This window comes from Rhipicephalus sanguineus, chromosome 1 (genome assembly GCF_013339695.2).
Source record: "Rhipicephalus sanguineus isolate Rsan-2018 chromosome 1, BIME_Rsan_1.4, whole genome shotgun sequence".
NCBI lineage: Eukaryota > Metazoa > Arthropoda > Arachnida > Ixodida > Ixodidae > Rhipicephalus > Rhipicephalus sanguineus.
Window position 1 is genome coordinate 168,832,987 of NC_051176.1, and position 18,060 is coordinate 168,851,046.

At 46.0% G+C, this 18,060-nt stretch overlaps 1 protein-coding gene across 1 annotated transcript in view; it reads left to right on the top strand.

Moving 5' to 3' along the window:
* The first annotated feature begins 16,219 nt into the window (after positions 1-16,219).
* Positions 16,220-18,060, top strand: part of LOC119401966 (ileal sodium/bile acid cotransporter) — a 114,709-nt gene continuing 112,868 nt past the window's right edge. The window contains exon 1 of the mRNA XM_037668998.2: positions 16,220-17,097. Coding sequence (XP_037524926.1) covers positions 16,927-17,097 — 171 coding nt within the window. The 5' untranslated portion in view covers positions 16,220-16,926. The remainder of the gene's footprint in view (positions 17,098-18,060) is intronic.

Sequence of the window (18,060 nt, forward strand, 5' to 3'; positions counted from 1 at the left end):
TATGTTCGTTATCAATAGTGAGATGGTGCGAAGGGCTCGAAGGGCGCGCTTTAAAGGTCGTCGCCCCACGCGTTGCGATGAGCGCGCGCCTCTACAGGGCGTGGTCGCTCGTGCGCGCGCGATTATCTCGTGACGGCGGTGGTTTCTACGTCTTGCGCTCTCACCGCAAATTTGCGTTGAGAGCACGGAGGTCGCGTCGCTCACTGCAGCGGCCGCTTTTGCGAAAGGAGCGAGCTGCTCACACAGAATAAGTTACAGTTGTGACAGTTCGCGCTCATTCTGTGTATGTTCGTTCTGTGCGTCGTTTCTGCTTGAGCAGCACGTTGCAAATTTTGAGCTGCTTGCAGCTCTTCGCGTGACATTACAATTTGTTGCTTTAGCATTCATTACTCCACCCTTGGGGCGAAAGAATGCAAAAAAAAAACGCTCAACGACGACTGTGAAGACACATTTCACTTTCGTGTTATACCGATTCCTATGACAGAGGAATGAGCCATGTTTTTTTTTTTTTTAGACATCAGTTCTGCCTCGCGCCAGGCTAAAACAAGACTACTAGCATAGAGTGCCCTAGTTCAACCAATCCTAGAATATAGGATATTTGCATGATTTCCACGTAATAAGAGGCGCATAACTCAACTAAAAGGTTTAGTACGAACGGTTATTCGCTTTATATTTAACAAATACAAAAATAATGATTCACCATCATAACTATCACAGAAATCCAGTTAATTAATCATAGAAAACTGAGCAAGAGTAGTAAGACTAATGTTTCCGTTATTATTATTATTTCAATGCTTGAATGGTTATATTAAGAATGACGCCACTAAGTTCATCTCTCTAACCAGCACCAGACCAACCCGAAGAAAACACTCCCGAACACTGAACGAATATTCAGCAAATACAAATTACTTCGAATATTCATATTTTCGGCTTTTAATGAGATAATGCAATTAGTTAGATAAACTGATGACTAATACTACGTTCCTAAGTACTTTTGTATTTTTACTAGAGAAAGCACTGTTTACTTCCCAGCTACAGCAACCCTTATGTTACTTGTTCTTTATTTTCCTTGAAATTCCTTTTAGGATGTTATGCTCATCACCCTGTCATTATGGGTTGTGTCGTTAATAATGACGTATTTGCAAAGCAATAGCTGTGCATAAGGTGCCTTTTTTTATTTTGAGCTTTTTTTATTCATGTTTAATTGCGTTCTAAAATTTTATAAATGACTTGTACCTAGTGCGTTTTTATGCTGTTGTTGAATTTGATGCAACAGGTGTCTTTTTTTTTCTTTTTACACAACTGACCCCAATACTTGCAAGTTTTACTGTTCTTTGGAATACTATTGTGTTAATAATTGCAACAGTGCTTAGATTGTCCTGCACATAGCTATGTTTCAAGGCTCAATCTATGTGATTGTTTTGTTTTTCTTTTACGTCGTTATGCACGCTCAGTTTGACTATATGGGTTATTCCTGCAATGACCTATAATGATATGGACAGTATTGTTTAATTAAGAAATTAATAAACGCATAGAAAACGAAAAGTCAGTGCAAGTGACTTGTTTACTTGTGTGTTTGTCGTCGCTTTGTCCTGTTCAGCGCGATGCTTCACACGCACGTCATGGTCAGTGCAACAAACCAGGTGCACCAGCTGGTTAACGTCCCCGCCTTTCCTTTGCCTCTTCTAGTATTAAATCCTACTGGCTAGGTGTAGTATTAAATTCTGCTGGCTAGGTGAATATTCGTTACCACCTCGTTTGAAATAGGACGCCATTAAAGATCACGATAATTATTGTCATGCGGTATATACTCCCTCCCCACCTCCCGTCCTTTTTCCCGTCACGCACGTACACCGAACGTCTTCAGAATTGCGCGAAGGTCAAGTTAGCGACAGTTGTACGCTCACATGACTACACGAGCTTCCATGTCAGATAGCGTCTGGTTGTGTAAAAAAAAAAAAAAAAAAGAAAACTGCGAGTATTGTTTGATTGCTGGAAGACATTAACAGACGAATTCGGCTGGCCACGTTGATATATACGATACCAAGATGCGCGGTAAACTGCGAAACAGTGCCTATAGCGATGCCAACCATTCCTGCTTGCACGAATGGCCGACGTTCTTGCCTGCGGCGATCCGTGTGATTTGAAGAACGTCGGGCTTTCGTTAATTGAGATGTAGGGTCCAGCAAAAAACAGGAAAGGTCAAAAAATAAAAATACGTTTTTTTTTCTTTCGACATTGCGAAAGCAGGCAAACAAAAAGAACTTAAAAATTACCGATTATGCACACTTGCAGCTGTCTGCTCAGGGGCAAATCACGATGCGAGGGAATGGAATTTACAGCATCTTCGGTGGATCATCGTCCGTGGAATATTTGACCAGGATGTCTGTTTCGCGTTAATGCCAATACGCTTCGCGCCATGCCAACGACGCCGATATCGTGCATGCCACCTCAGTATAGAACAGGCGCCACGAAACCCGCACCTGCTCTGTACTTCTTGCCAGTGTATAAACGGTATGGCAGTCTGCTTGCCTGCGCAAGTTTTCTGACAGCCGTTGGCATAAACAATCGCGCTCTTTCACAAGTCGTGTAGCTGTGCCAATGTTTATATGAAACAGCCGGCGAAAAGGAAATATGCGTGCACTACGTGAGGTGCAAGAAAGCAGCGGTACCCGCAAAATACTTTGCTGAAGTTGCCTAACGGCTGTATACGATTCGGATGTGCAAATATGCACGTAACCTGATAGGCCTCTTATTTCGTTTTCGACAAACAGCTACAGTGCACCTTAGTGAAACTGCAGCAATAAATTGTTTTCCTTCGTATAAAATATCATTCACCGCATATTTGGGCATGTCCGTTCGTCATCGTTATAACTTGCGGGTATTCATATACGATGATTCGCCCGCTCTATGGCGTCGCTATTCTGTGTGAGAAGTTAGGTGTATGTAAGAAGCGATCATTATGCAAGGACGGTGTGGGCTTGCATGCAGGTATGACTTCCTTTCACCGGAGCTTCGATTTTTTTCTAAAATTGCCAAAAAAATGAACAGATAAACACGCATTTTTCTTTTTCTTCCGCTCATTGTTTCCGAAAAATGTTGCGTCTCTCATTGTGAAGTTGTGGATTGTGCTACGAAAAATTGGATCAAACAATGTATCTTCTTGATTAGGAAACTGTATGGAGCACGGAAAATTTAACGACATGCAGTGCTGATATCTTTTGATTTTTCTTACGGAAACATGAAAGCACGCTGTGCGTGCAATTTTAGTCGCGGTGATTGATCACTGAAGTACAACCTTGCAATTTTTTAACAGTATCACGCGAGCGCTCAGCGCGGGATACGGTAACGTCTAATATTCTTGAAAGGTAACGAGAACTGCCGATGATGCGCAAGCGCACAAAGCACACTGAACTGCGAGCGCCATCTGTTACGATGTTTACTTTTCAACATATCTTTAATACTTCAACATATCTTTACGTATCCGTAATAACGTCGAACATGAACGATGGCGCCGTCCATGTTGGCACGGTATGAAAGCGCACGGCCTGCGCTTAGAGGATTAAGATGTCTCCTCGGACATAAGATCTGCATTGCGTTTATCTACAAAAAGGGGAAGCCAAATGTACACGCCATTGTGCTCCGTTCAATGGACTCGGAAGCGGTCGTATTTTGACTGGTGGCAAGAACGGTATACGCGCACCAACATTAGAATTCTTGCGTACATAATACCACAACATACGGACATTCAGAAGAGAGGTGTCGCGAGTGATCCTGAAGTGTTTAATGATATGGGCACAGTCAGTGCCGGGCAGTATCGAAGATACATGTATCTTAGATACTATCTTAGATACACTTTGGGTATCTTGTATCTGTATCGCGATACGTCTCGAAAGACGAGTATCTGTATCTGTATTTCCGATACATTCGAGAATGTATCGTGTATTTTAAGATACAAGATACTTCTATCGCAACACAGCCGTGCGAAACAATAATCGCTGGCCAAACTCCGCTTCTCAAGCTGGTACTGGTGCCACTAAGCGATCTGAATAAGTCCAAGGGCAGTGACGTTATTTTTACGCCAGAGTCGTCCAGTGAGGGTAGATCAGGAAGACAAGCACGTGGACGTCTACGCCCAGCCCACGTACATTTTGTTTTCTCGATTTCTTTTCGTTTTAGTTGCTCCAATGCCGCTACACTTGCTCATAGCCACTGTCCTGCGCCGCGTACTCCACTGCGTGTGGCGTCTATCGCGCAAATTCTGATGTTGTTACAGTGTCGTTATTGCAGATTATTTTGCGTCTTGATCCGTAACGAAATGTGATGCGTGTAAGAATGGGGTTGCTTCGCGTCGCGTGGATTTTACATATTAGCGATTTAAAAGATCTCTAGGATATAAGTTTGACTTGCATGCAATGAATTACCTTATATGCAAATAAGATTCTAACAACTTTAGCACCACAGGTACTGATGCTAAATCTAATAGAGCAAGCGTTTACCTAACAGAAAATATCTTGGCGTACGGTATTTTTCACCTCCATCTGCATTTATTCAAAGAATTTATGAAATCATAATTTGATTATTAGCACAAGGCACAAGTGCTTTCTTAGCTGTAATTTTGCGTCACATACATTACCTAGGTCTCTGCACTGTTTTTCCGGTCTGGTCACTGCACTATGTCTATTGTAACGCGCTCCCAAAAAAAGATTGCTGCTTTATTCTTCTAACTATCTGCTTTAATTCTACTACTGTTTACACATTTACACGTTGCCAAGGCGATTTTGAAAACAAATATATTATTATGTGGGCGTGCCTTGAGTATACAGTACAAAATATTCTACTTACCGCTTAAGAAAATACCCAAATTGAGTTTGCATTATAAAAATGGAAGAGCCATCTTAAAGATATTAGGAAGGGGATTCGAGAAACGTCGTTTTACTGAATGCTCCGTTTTACTCATGAGCGTCCCAACGAGCCGTTTCAGGCAATTTTCCATAGGCACTGAATTTCACATTGGCTCAACCAAGCCCTTAGCGGGGGGGGGGGGGGGGGGCTAAGGGCTTGGTTGGGGGGGGGAGTGGCCCGGGCCACTCCCCCCCCCCCCCCGAAATTTTGGTGAAGTAGGTGGTTATACCAAAAATAAATAATGAAAATAGGTGTTTTTCTCAAATAGTCAAGGTTTTCAGCAAGTGCCCCCCCCCCCCCCCCCGAAAACATTTTTGGCTACGGGCCTGGTCTCAACAGGTAAGTTGACGATACTTCGTGATCATAGCAGTTAAGGGCGCCATCTGTATCGTGTTTCTGTACTCATTCAATGTGAATGTTTGATAAACAACCACCTCTCTATTTTACTTATTTGTTTTCCGGTTTTAGGCCTTCTTAAATATTTTTCTTATTACTAATTGATACGTAAAGGGAGCTATCAGCGGCAATCGCGCGAATAGCGGCGGTGTCCTGCGATGCTTCGTGCAGCTACGCAATACGTCTGAGACATTTCTGTGTTGCACATGTTCTCTCGTTCAAGAAAAATTGCTAAAAAATTGCACGTTAGTGAGTATATCAACAAAGAATACCTTACGCCAGCAGCTAAGTAGAACATGGAAATTCATTGCAGGTTTACGTCATCTACATATACAACAGGGGTCTCAAACTCAGCTTATAGCCGGCGGGCCGCAGTCGCGAAATTTAGCTCCAAAGGCCCGGGGACAATGAAGATGGTGGGGTCGGAGAGAGTTTGAACAAAATGACGTTGCCATTTGAAAGGAGACCTTTGACATATCTCATATATAGGTCATTTCTGAAGGGGATTTTGAGTCCGGATTCCAGAAACAACGATACGGATGTACATAACGAGTGAAATCTTGACGCGGATTGAAATATATATAGAGTTTTGTTCCACGGTTATGTTTCAGCACATGGTGACCACGTGTTCCTCACGAAAGAAATGCTTGAGACCAGTATTGTCTGTGTAGCTCACTAACATACTTATTTAGAAAACAAAAACAAATGGAAAGGAGACGGTCATGTGTGCCGGCCGAGCCGCTAGCGAACGGTTGCAAGTCCCGTATACACCATGCGTTCCCCGCTCCACTCCCCTCCCCCCCCCTCCCCCCCCCCCCCCAGGAAGAAAATAAGTCGCTATTAGCGCTGTTGCTGTTGTACACCTGTCCGGATATATGGTATTGTGCAAACTGTCTTTTACGGACAAGGTAAAAGTCCACACCGGTATTTGCGCCGTCGTGCGAAGGCTTCTTATTGACGTTATTGTGATTACATGGCAACCCGCTAGCTGGTCGGCAAGCTGAGCAGCGACTCCCATCAATTACAAAAATGACAAGCAAGAACTGCTGTCAGCGAAGTGTATAAAGAGTTGTCCTGTGAACAAGCTAAAACAAGCCCCAATAAGTTGTTTTGGAAGGCAACTAATGTACTTTGAGCAAGAAGGGCAAAACTTTTGAGATACTAACAGACATTTCATGCAAGTGAAACTAAATAAGTCACAGTTCAGAAATTTTCAAGGAGACATCTTTGTGTATAGGCGTTTGCTGCTACATTGTATGGATCTATAATAACAAATTTGAGAATGTATCGAAGTATCTTAAGATACAATTGCCAAGTATCGTATCGGATACAGTTAGTGCGGCAGTATCTTGTATCTGTATCTCCAATACTTTTTGCCTGAGTATCTTGTATCGTATCGCGATACAATTTCAAAGTATCTTTGCCCAGCCCTGGGCACAGTGTACTCTTCCAACATGCACTTTGTTCCGCCCTCAGCCAATGTCTGACTCTACCACCTACGTCTTCTGTATACTTTAATCGCTACAATGTCTCAAAAACACTGAGCTTAAAGATGCAGTATTGAGTTTAACGATGCAGTCTGAGAGTCTTTTTTTTTTTTCAAACTTCTCTTTATTATTCATAGCTTATATATCATAGCTCCCCAGCTAAGAAGAAAAACGTAGCAATCTTCCCACCACTCTGGAACAAATACTCATTTTTATTTTTTTTACGTAAAGCAACAACGCAATGCCAACCTTGAGACCATATTTCATTCCGTCTACTCAGCGTTTCGTTCTACAGCGGCTTATCACAATCAGACCATCGCTGTACGAGAGACTCGCTGTATGTGCGTCGCGCTACTAATCCGTAAGTCCGCAGCTTGATTTCCGAGCGAGTGAAGTCAAGTTCTGTTCGGCAGAAAATATTGACGGAGCAAAACAACCCATTTCCCACGAAAATTAGAGCCTTTCGAACTGCGCCGCAAGAAATGGGGGGGCCGAGCAGTCTTTCCACGAACGAAACGCGTATGACCTGGCTTTTGACAAAGCCGGCGTGGCTCCGTATTGTGCCGGTATGCTACAGCCTCGTGCTACACTCCTCGGTCTAGTTCAGTTTGAAATTGGCACTGCCACCTGTGTTTTGGCCGTGTTGCGCAGTAGGAGCCCTCAGTTCGTCTTGCTGGCGCATACGACCGTCGGCGCTGGCTGCACGGGCCGCAAAACACAAGCGGCACGGAGTTGTCAGTGCCTGAGAGACGTTGGAGTGTCCCAAGAGACTGCGAATGGGTATCGACGCTCAACCTCGTGCACAAGAGCGCAGCTTTCCGTTTCATAGGAGCATTGGCGTCGTGACAGGCTTTCTTCCTCTTTATTCAAAAACAGCAGAAGAATCCGGTAGTCATTGGTTTACGTAACTGCATTCTGGTGGAGGCTTTACAGAAAAACACACGCACACCCACGTTTTAGAGCGCTTTAAGAACTTTGAAATGTCGAACATAATCATGAGCTCCTCATATTTATACGGTATACGCATGGGACATAACGACCAGACCATCGTCTGAACGTAACGAACAAGGAGTAATTGGAGCCTATAGACTCGAAGGCTGGCTTCTAGCTTCATGTCTTTTAAGCATGAGTTTATGTAAATCTCATGAACAGCGCCGAAGCAGAAGACAGGGACGAAGACGGCCATGACAAATTCTTGTCCTCGCAATACACATGCCACAATGACAAAGGTGCATTAGTCCGAGGATGCTAAAAAAGAATGCTTTAGTTCTGAGTGAAGCCTGCTAGCTTTCCACAATTTTAAAGGAAATAGCGTGTCCAGAAGTGACGATGCTGGAAAATGTAATGGGTGCAGTACAATCTGAAAACAGTTTGCACCCGTTTGGGAGTATTTTTGCTCCAGCACAATAACCGTATATCTGGCTTGCTCGCGTTTTCTTTCTTGAGAATTCGGCGCTTGCCGCTTTCCTACCAAGAATAACATAGTTACGCTGATAGCGCGCACGCCGTTCGTGACCTGGAAGTACAGGGCACGTGGCGATAACACAAGGAAAAGCACGAGAGATACATGACGCCGCCGCGGTTGAACAGTATAGTACGGTGCTCGGCTGCTGACCCAAAGGTCGCGGGTTCGATCCCGGCCGCGGTGGTCGCATTTCGATGAAGGCGAAATGCCAGAGGCCCGCGCACTTAGATTTACGTGCGCGTTAAAGAACCCTAGGTGGTTGAAATTTCCGGGTAAAAACGTCGTTTTATTTTTGCTGAACTTCTTTTTTTAATTTATGGACAACCTCACTCGGTGGTGAAGGTAAGGTGCTCCGCGAGGATCTTAATGACGACAGGTGCTAGCACCATAAGTGTGTCCATCCTCGGAGAGCTATAAAAAGGAAGAACAGAAACAGGGCATGCCGTTGGTTGCATGCAAGAATAGTCAATCATTTTTACATCAAGTAAAATAAATAGTGACTAAACTATGATGCGCCGTCTGTCAAGGATATGTCCAAGTGTAGGGGTAAGGAAGTAAAATATGATTTCTAAAACTGATGTGCCTGGTTACGAACGCCAGTCTATGTTACGAGCATCGGATTACCTTACGAAACTTCGGGATTCCGACTGTCATCATGCGTATTTTGTATCAGAGAACATAAGGCACATTATAATGTGGTGCTGTGGATCACTCGTACGAAGTACTTCAACTTTTGTAATAAATACCGCTAGCAGCTCGCGCGCTGCGTGCGTGCGTGCGAGTGCGTGTATCGGGCAACAACCGCACGATGACGTTAAAAAAGGAAGGACAAAACTGTAAGGTCGAAGCAAGTTTCACCCTTGAAGTCACTTGCAGCAGAGTAGAAGTCTCCAGGTTAGCAGGTGCATAATAAAGAGTTAAAATTGCGCGATACATACGAGACTGCTGCAAAGACAGATGACACAAACTAAATAGTTGCTTGCTCTATTGCTGTTTTTGTAGCCGTCTCGTATTTCCCCGCTGCTTTAATCACCCGCAGCTGCGCAGCGGAGTTTTCTCGGATGACTGCAGTTTGTAGTTGTGCCAGGAAAGCCGGCTGCCCCTAAGCAAGGTTCGCACGCTCCTTATGCGCTGCAACATATATCGCAACAGCTCATGCGTGCACAAATAGTTTCTGTTATCTGCCTCCTATACCCGCCGCGGAGGTCTAGTGGTTATGGTGCTCGACTGCTCACCCGAAGGTCGTGGGGATCGAATAAAATCAAGAGGGGAATTTTATTCCACAATAATATGAAAAATGCCCCTTTTGATCGAATTCCGGCTGCGGTGGCCGCATTTCGATGGAGGCGAAATGCTATATAAGCCCGTGTGCTTCGATTTAGGTGCACGTTAAAGAACACCAGATGGTCAAATTTTCCGGAGCCCTCCACTACGGCGTCCCTCATAATCATATCCTGGTTTGGAGACGTAAACCCCAGCATTTGTTATATTATGTTATCTGCCTCGTCAGTGTGACAGATCACAACTTCGGTTCAAGTTTATTATGGTGCACAAGACACAAAACCATGTGAGCAAAGGACGCTCTTTTGTGATCGCTCGTTTCTTCGCACGGGTTCGTGCTTTCGGCACCACAAACGTGAATTGGCCTTGTCTTTCCCCGGCAGCCCAATAGTCCTTTATAGCCTTGTTATTTAGGACTTGGTTTTTGTCGTTAAAATTGTTAGAGAGAGAGAGAGAGAGAAAAAAAGTTTAACGAAGAATGGCTAGTTAGTGAAGGCGGGAGGGTCCCTTATTTCAGGAAACCTTTGGCCTGGAATATTGGATTTTTAGCGAACTAAAAGGAGCTTCTAACGGTTTCTTTGGGATACTTAATGCTATTTTAACCGAGTCGTTTCGAGAAGCAATAGCGAGTTGTTTATATCAACGGAATCAATAGAAGTTGTTTACGTTACAGCATTTTTACATGTAAAGGCGTCGATATGCATAAAAAGGGAGCAACCTGGGATGCCTGAGCCGGTGTTATCACTCTGTAAGTGCTGTAGTTGTGCCAAGCTGGGCTAAGCTTTGCGGATCGACTTTCCTTCGCGCTCTCAAGTTTGCTTCAATCAACCCGGCGCCACCGACCCTTCTTTTCACTCGCATACTTTCTCAATTCTGACAATAAACAACACCGACTTGTAATTATGCACTTTAGTGGCAAGTGTGACATTTCCTCAATCATGGGCCTCGCTTTAGATTTTTTTTTCTGTTTGTCATTGAGTGAGGTGAACGGCTATTTGAATCTATGTTTAAGTATTGAATATTTCAAGATTTTGTCAGAAATAAAAAATTATTTGGTGTGCAATGCTCTGTCGCGCTCGGTATATTTATTTATTTATTTATTTATTTATTTATTTATTTATTTATTTATTTATTTATTTATTTATCCAAGAACGAACTTCGAAGATAATAAGTTCTCCCGCATCAGTTGACTCCTGACTGAGCTAACACGGCACCGCAGGCAAGAGTGGTGACGTGACATCTGTTATAGTTTAAAAATAATTCAAGAGATTTCTTCTTGTGGACCTTTTTATCGTTTGGTTCAGTCTCTGAGCGCTATGAGCCTCGAGGACGAACACTGGCGGCACGGCAGTCGTGGCGATGTGACGTCACGGCAATGACTCGCTGGCTGACCCCCCCCCCCCCCCCCCGCGTACCCGCTCTTTCTCAATACGGTGGTGGTTACTGCTTTCTTGCGACGCAAATCTCCCACGGTAGAAGGTGGATCTTTTCACTATACTAGTGAAAGTTAAGTAAGCTGCAGAATGTTTGAATAATATAGCTCATAATGGGAAAAAGATAGTCGTTGCAAGAAGCAAGACATTCGTTGTTTTCACCGCGTACTCCAAGAAATTAGGTGCTAAAGAAACATTTACGCTAATGGTTTTAACTTCATTACAAATTGGCGTACACACCACGGTTAAAACATGTGCCCCGAAGAATTACAATTACCTCGGCAGATTATCTAGGTGATTTAATAACGTTGCCCTTTCTGCTACAGGAGAATTTAGATGAATCTGTTTATCATAAAGAATGACTTAATATATCCACAACATTAAACAAAATAATACTGCCACACACAAAAACGATTTCGGAAATAAATTCTGAGATATATTAGTATACTTGGATTATGTAATGATTTCTTCTCAACAGTCTTCTGGGATTATGTGGCTGTATACCCTGATTTGCATGAACTGCTGGTCCGATCAATCGCCGCGTCACAAGCGCTAATGTTAAATTCACGTGGGAGCTCTGTTGATAGCAATCACTTGCAAAACAAACTCCTGAAAATCGAAATGAGCGTTCTTAACTGTTTCGATGGCGTTCTCAGTGACGTGGCTCACGTAATAAATAAACGTCCTTCTCCTCAATTAGTCAACTACTGGTCTCGCACGTCGTGTCCACATACAGGTTGATGATAGTCAGGGGTAATCGAATGCAAGGAAAATTAGTTCACGAGCTGGCTATCTAAACTGGTACTTAACGAGTATAACAGCGCCGTTGATACGATGCTGCACGAAGACACAACCCGACAGCAATAAGAAGTGTCCGCAATTAACCTCATCTTATTTTTGTAGTGAAATGAAGCCCCGAAATTATTTCGAGGAAAATGTGAAACTAAACATCATGATGAGTGAGCGAGTACACAAGAAAAAAGTCGCAGTTTCACCGCAAGGGCGAAGCAATGAATGCGATAGCAACAAATTGTAGTGTTACACGAAGTGAGGCTGGCAGCTAACTGTTTTGCATCCGATCTCGCGTTGCTACAAAATGCTGGTGTAAAAGAATACGGCCGCTCCAGAGAGAGATGCTCCCCGCAAAGTCACTTCGCGTGAGAGCGCAGCACGTAGAAGGGTATACGAGCCGCCCGCTGTGATGGCTTTCGAGATAGCGCGCGCGCCAGCGATCGCCACCGCGCCCTTAGATGCCAAGTTCAAATTGCTCCTCGCGCGACGCGACACTCCACCCCCCCCCCCCTCACGTCCTCGCGTCTTTTAAGGCTCGTTAAAGACGGGCGGGGCATTTCCTGTCTGCTTCGACGGCAGGCCTTCCGAGCGGGGTGATGTTATCGCATGCACCCTCCGAGCGATGCCGGGTTCTCTTGTTTGAACTCTGCTTCGGCCGCGTTAGTCGCCCCCGCTCGCGCGCTTTTACGCGCGGTAGAACATGTAATGCGCGGGGGTTGTTTTCAATTTGGACTTCATACCGGAAGGACGTGACGGCGACGGCAACGGTGACGGCAAAAACCCGTCGAGATTGTCCATATAATTGCTATCGCAATAAAAGAAACACAACTGCGGCCGTATTCTTGGGCAAGCGCTTTCGAGATATTTTGCGAGCCTCGATACTGCATGTGTTTTTGTAACTGTGCTCGGGGCTTTGCACAGCGGCAGAAACGCTGTCCGCAGATACGCGCATGCGTCCGATGCAAATAACGCTTGTGGAGGTGCAATCATCATATCTCTGAAAGGAATCGCGCGTGAACAGCTCAACCTAATAATGTAAATATGGTGTCGTACGTGTCAAAACCACAACTTGATTATGAGGTACACTTTGGAATAATTCTGACCGCCTGGCACATTCCTTAACGTGCTGCTGTGTCTAAGCACATGCATGTTCTTGCTGTTCACACCCGTGCGGAATGCGACTGCCGTGGCCGAGGATCTAACTCATCCTCAAGGTTAGCAGCGCGACACAACAACAAACCTAATCAAAGTGTGTACGACGGAGCGCGGGTACCGTTGGAAATTGCACTGCAAAAATGTATAGCTTTTTGTCGTTTTACTACGAGCATTATCGATGCTGTTTTCGTCATTCATCAGAAGCTTGACACAGGCGAAAAACGACCGCAAACAACGGAACAGCGTACGAAGCGAGCGCACGTTATGTAGGCGCGCCACGGCGGGCGTCGAAGAGCCCGTGCCGTGACGTCATCCGAGCCTCCCGCCAGGCGGCGCCACCCCAACTTCTCGGGGCTAATAAGAGCCTTTCTCTAGACGCCCGATGGCAGTTTTCATATCGAATTTCGCCCGTCGCAGCAATTCCAGGCATCCATGAAGCTCTTCCGGTGTAGGTATTCCGGGCAGATGCAGGTGTACAGGTGTACACAGTCGCTCCTCAGCGGGTCACATAGTGTCAAGCAATCTCCGGACCTAAATGCATGCTCTCCATCTGGTATTGGAGTGAAAGAATGAGCTGTAAGTAAGTACTCACCCTCGGCTCAGTTGGTATAGTAAAGTTGTTTTTTCCAACCACACTTTTCTTTTTGGGGGGTTTTGCACAAACAGCTAGAGGGTCACGATGGATGGTTCGTCTCCGTCTTCATGTCTATATGCCCATCTATCGAGGCAGGATGGCAACAAAGCTTATGTACCGGCCTTGGTGTGCATATTAAAGAACGCCATGCGGTCAAAATGAATCTGCAACCTTCCACTCCTACGACTCTCAGAGCCCGTGTTTGGTTTTGAGACCTGAATTTTCCTCGCCTACTGCAGCCCTCCCTCCCTCCTCGCTTCTGTTTTTCCCTTCACATCGATCATTCCACGAATGTACTTCCAGCCGGGTTCAGCCCTGACTACGCTCCCGGCCTTTATTTCACCCTTCTCCTACGTATGCTCGACCACCGTCGAAAATTTTCTGCAGCATATTTTAAATTTGTTTCCTGTTTTCAACCTTTAACAATTTATTCAATCATTCATATTAATTAATGATTTCGCTTCACCATTTTCTGCTTTGATTTAACGCTCTTAGGCAAATAGGGGAATTTCATTGTGTTTCCACCTCGAAAACTTCCCTTCGGGAGCGTGCACCGTAGTTATTGAAGAAATAAATGTTCCAGCATGTGTTCTCAACCGCCACATCAATCCTGCCGCTCCGCAGCGAACCGGCGTCGCTGTACGTTTGCAGGCCGCCCACACAACTTCCGTGCGCGAGAAATATGTTGTCTCACGAACGGCATTTTCTCCCTGTCAAGATGCCATCATTGAGTGACAGCCAGAGCCATCGACAGAAGAACGGCATATTTGAGCTTGTCAATGAGGACACGTCGAGCCGTCTTACGTGGGCCGCACGCGACGTCCAGAAAGTGGTTCTTCGGGTACATCGTTCGCACTTACTGTCATCGCCCATTCAGGCATGCCATGCAAGTCGCGCTGCAGAACGCACGCTTAATGCTGGCACGTGCTGTTGACTATGTGACGGGCACGTGAGGAGTCGCACGACAGTACAACGATAATCCGGCTGAAATCGTTTAGTTTTTTCGAACTTTGGTAATCACGAAATAATCACGAAGATCAGTACCGGGAAATCGTTCTAGAGACGAAGGAGTGTTCTTCGTTTAAGGATCGCATCTGCGAACTTGTCCACCCTGCGTGCGTGCGTGCGTGCGTGCGTGCGTGCGTGTGTGTGTGAGAGAGAGAGAGAGAGAGAGCACGCGCGCTATAATAATTCATTAAACGAAAACATAAGGCACGGTATTTTCTTGATATTATTACCCTTTTCCGTAACAATACCCCTATTCACGAAAAGAACCGGTCGTTTACGCAACTGCAGTTACAAGTGTCTGTTTCATTTCATTTCTCTTCTGCATGACACCTAAAAGTGAGAGGGAAGATGCCAGCTCGGGACAACGGCTTTCAGGGGCGTAGCCAGAAATTTTTTTCGGGGGGGGGGGGGTTCAACCATACTTCATGTATGTTCGTGCGTGCGTTTGTATGTGTACGCGTATATATACGTAAGCAAAATTGAAAAATTTCGGGGGGGGGTTTGAACCCCCCCAACTCCGCCCCCCCCCCCCCCTTGGCTACGCCCCTGACGGCTTTACAGCAGAGAGCCGACGCGGTGATAAAACTGCGGTTGACGTTTATTTGGCGGCGTCTGGCAGCTTTCCAACGACATTTCGCAAGTACCTCGCACTGCAGTGGGACCAACTACATAGCACTCAATGTGATACCGACTGTATATGAACATCAGCGCTCCAGGAAGTTCTCACTGTCTGATTATCCTCTCCTCGTGAAGATCCATTGAACAGTGACGCAATCACCGGGTGTCCCTCCCGCTGCGACTAACCGCTTCACGCACCGTCATCTACTCCATTCACCTTGCCGGTCCGTTTTGTTCTTTTTGGCGTCTCCCACCACCGAGGTGTTGCTTTTGGGCGTCATCACCACTTTTCTTTCCATTACTCAATTGAATCGTAAATATACTGCCATCTTGAGTTTATATATGCCCACTGGCGTAGCTAGGAGAGGTTTCAAACCTCCCCCTCCTCCCCTAAATCTTTCAATTTTGCATGTGTATATATACAGGCACACATACAAACAAACGCCCGAAAATACATAAAGTATGGTTGAACCCCTCCCCCCCGCCTTCCCCCGAAATAAATTTCTGGCTACGGTACTGTTCAAACCATATAGCGTAATTTATACGGCTATCGCACTACAACGAGTGACAGCTTGGTGCCGTATGGCAAAGCGTCTACGATAACTTGGTCCAAAAACAATCGATGGTCAAGAATTCTGAACCCTATAACTTTTTTTGAGCTCAGGAGCCCCGGCATACGGTGGCGATTGACGGCTGTACAACTTAGACGGACATCGCACCCTCTTTGACCCCATAATCGCCGGCGTGGCGAAGACGGCAACGTCACCTGCCCTCGTCCTTTCGCTTTCGGCGGCCTCCGATCCGACCTTGACGCGGCCCCAGACGGTCCGAGCAGCGGTCCATTACCCGGATGAGCGGCCGCGCGTCCTCCCAGTGAGGTAACGCCAGTAACGCCTGCTGATTGTGAGAGAAACAAGGAGATTTCTCCCTTCCAAAGCAGCGCCGGAGCGTTACGGACTGTTTGTCTCACTTTCCCGTGGCGAGTGCGCTCCTCCCTCTCCACCGCAGCTTGCCCCACTGCCGGCATCGTTGATGCGGTGACATTCCCGTAGGCAGCAGTCCTCTCTTCGGCGCGCTCCCGTCAAGACCTGGCGCACCGGCTTTTCTTGCTGACGCCGCTCGCATCCCGAACTAAGTTGCGTGCCGTGCTTCATGCACAACAGCTCCTACAGCCCGCGCTCTTTCACTCGTGCTACGGATGTGCGCCGACCGCTGCCCGCGTTCACCTACGAGGCTCTCGTTCGCTTCTCCGATAGAGTCCACTAATTTGCTACTACCGATAAATTGTAGGCAAACATAAATTCTTTCTTTTTCTCCCTCTCATTAAATGAGCGAGCTTTTCGAGACTAATTGCCGCAGCTCATCTAGCATTCACGTCATGCGCCTTTTCCCGGAGGTGTACTCGGTGCCAGAGAGAGGCGCGTCTGCCAACGCTCAAGGTTAGCTTGCTTTTTTTTTTCCTGTCGTGCTTACTTTGGATGCGTCCAGAACAAACACATATTGAACAGTGCGTTATCACTTCGCGGTGCTCTCTACACGTAACGTTCTTACTCGTTTGTTTAGGAGAAGGACCAACGAACGGACTTGAGTAGTATTGATAGAGCGGAACGACCTCACTTTCTAGACGTGTTCACCGCACTCAACTGTCAGCCCTTCTTCATCTTCACCGTGCCGAGAAAGTAATCGCGCCGTTTTAGAACCCTCTTAGCAGGTGCTTTTTTTTTTCCGGCGTCGACTTGGGCCACAACTGTCATGCTCAATATGAGTGTAGATAGCAACTTTTCCAACTCTACTAACTTTACGGATGGCTTGGAAGCCAGTCCGGTCAAGTACCCGCTAATCAAGATTATTCACGACTGGTTGATCGTCGGCATTCTGGTATCCATCATGTTTGGCATGGGCTGCCATACCAAGGTGTCTGAGGTAAGTGCACTCGTTCTTACACTTGCATTTCCGCTGCTGTCGCGAGCTCGCAACGCATTTCAGCCGCCGACAGGCGCTTCCGCATCGCGCCACCGTTTCTTTAGTGGCTTTCATATTTAGTCTATACTGTGTTTTGTACCTTGTAAGTGGTCAAGACAAGCGTCCGCGAGCATGCTCGAAACTGGTGTGCAATATAGACACTACCTTAATGAGAACTTGTAGCATAATGACGCGCTCAGTTGAGGTCTCCGATATTGCTTTTATGTAACCTTTTATCGTGTTCTAATGTTTTTGTCCTTACAATCAGACAACAGGCCCGCGAAGCGGCCGACAGGCTTGGCCTGGCGATCTCGACGTGGGAGTCGCCCGCTGCGCGCTAGGGCGCGTCCCGCAGGACGCCAGTAATGTTGTTTCAATTAATCAGTCAACACACTTGCAAGTTTCATGCGCGTGAGAGGAAAAAAAGGAAACCAGCAGTATTTTTCGCATACGGCTGGGGAGCTCGCGAGTGCAGCGTTTCCAACTGTTTCGGATTCGTGTGCTATTTGAGGAGAGGCAAGCGTCGGCGTTGCGATCTTACAGTTGTGGAGCGTTGTCCTCGACGGGAATCGAGTTACCAGCGTTAGAATTCCGTGGTCCCGAATGTCAGAACCCATTACAAATATTGCAATGATAGAAAACATCGATGAAAGGACACTTGCAGTCATCCAACACAAACGTGCGCACAGATCAACACTGTAAGTTGACGGGTACTGCAGACCCGCCAGGGGCTTGTTTTATTGCAGCACGCGCCCGGCTGCTGAGTGGGTACAGCACGATGCACAAAAGTGTTGTTCGCCGACGTGACCACGCTTGCTTTTTTAATTGCACGCCTAAGGGTACTGCGAGTACAAGAAAAAAGAAAAGACGCTGACCATAAGATCAGCTGGTGACGTTAATTCGACTGGTATCTTGGTAAGGTAC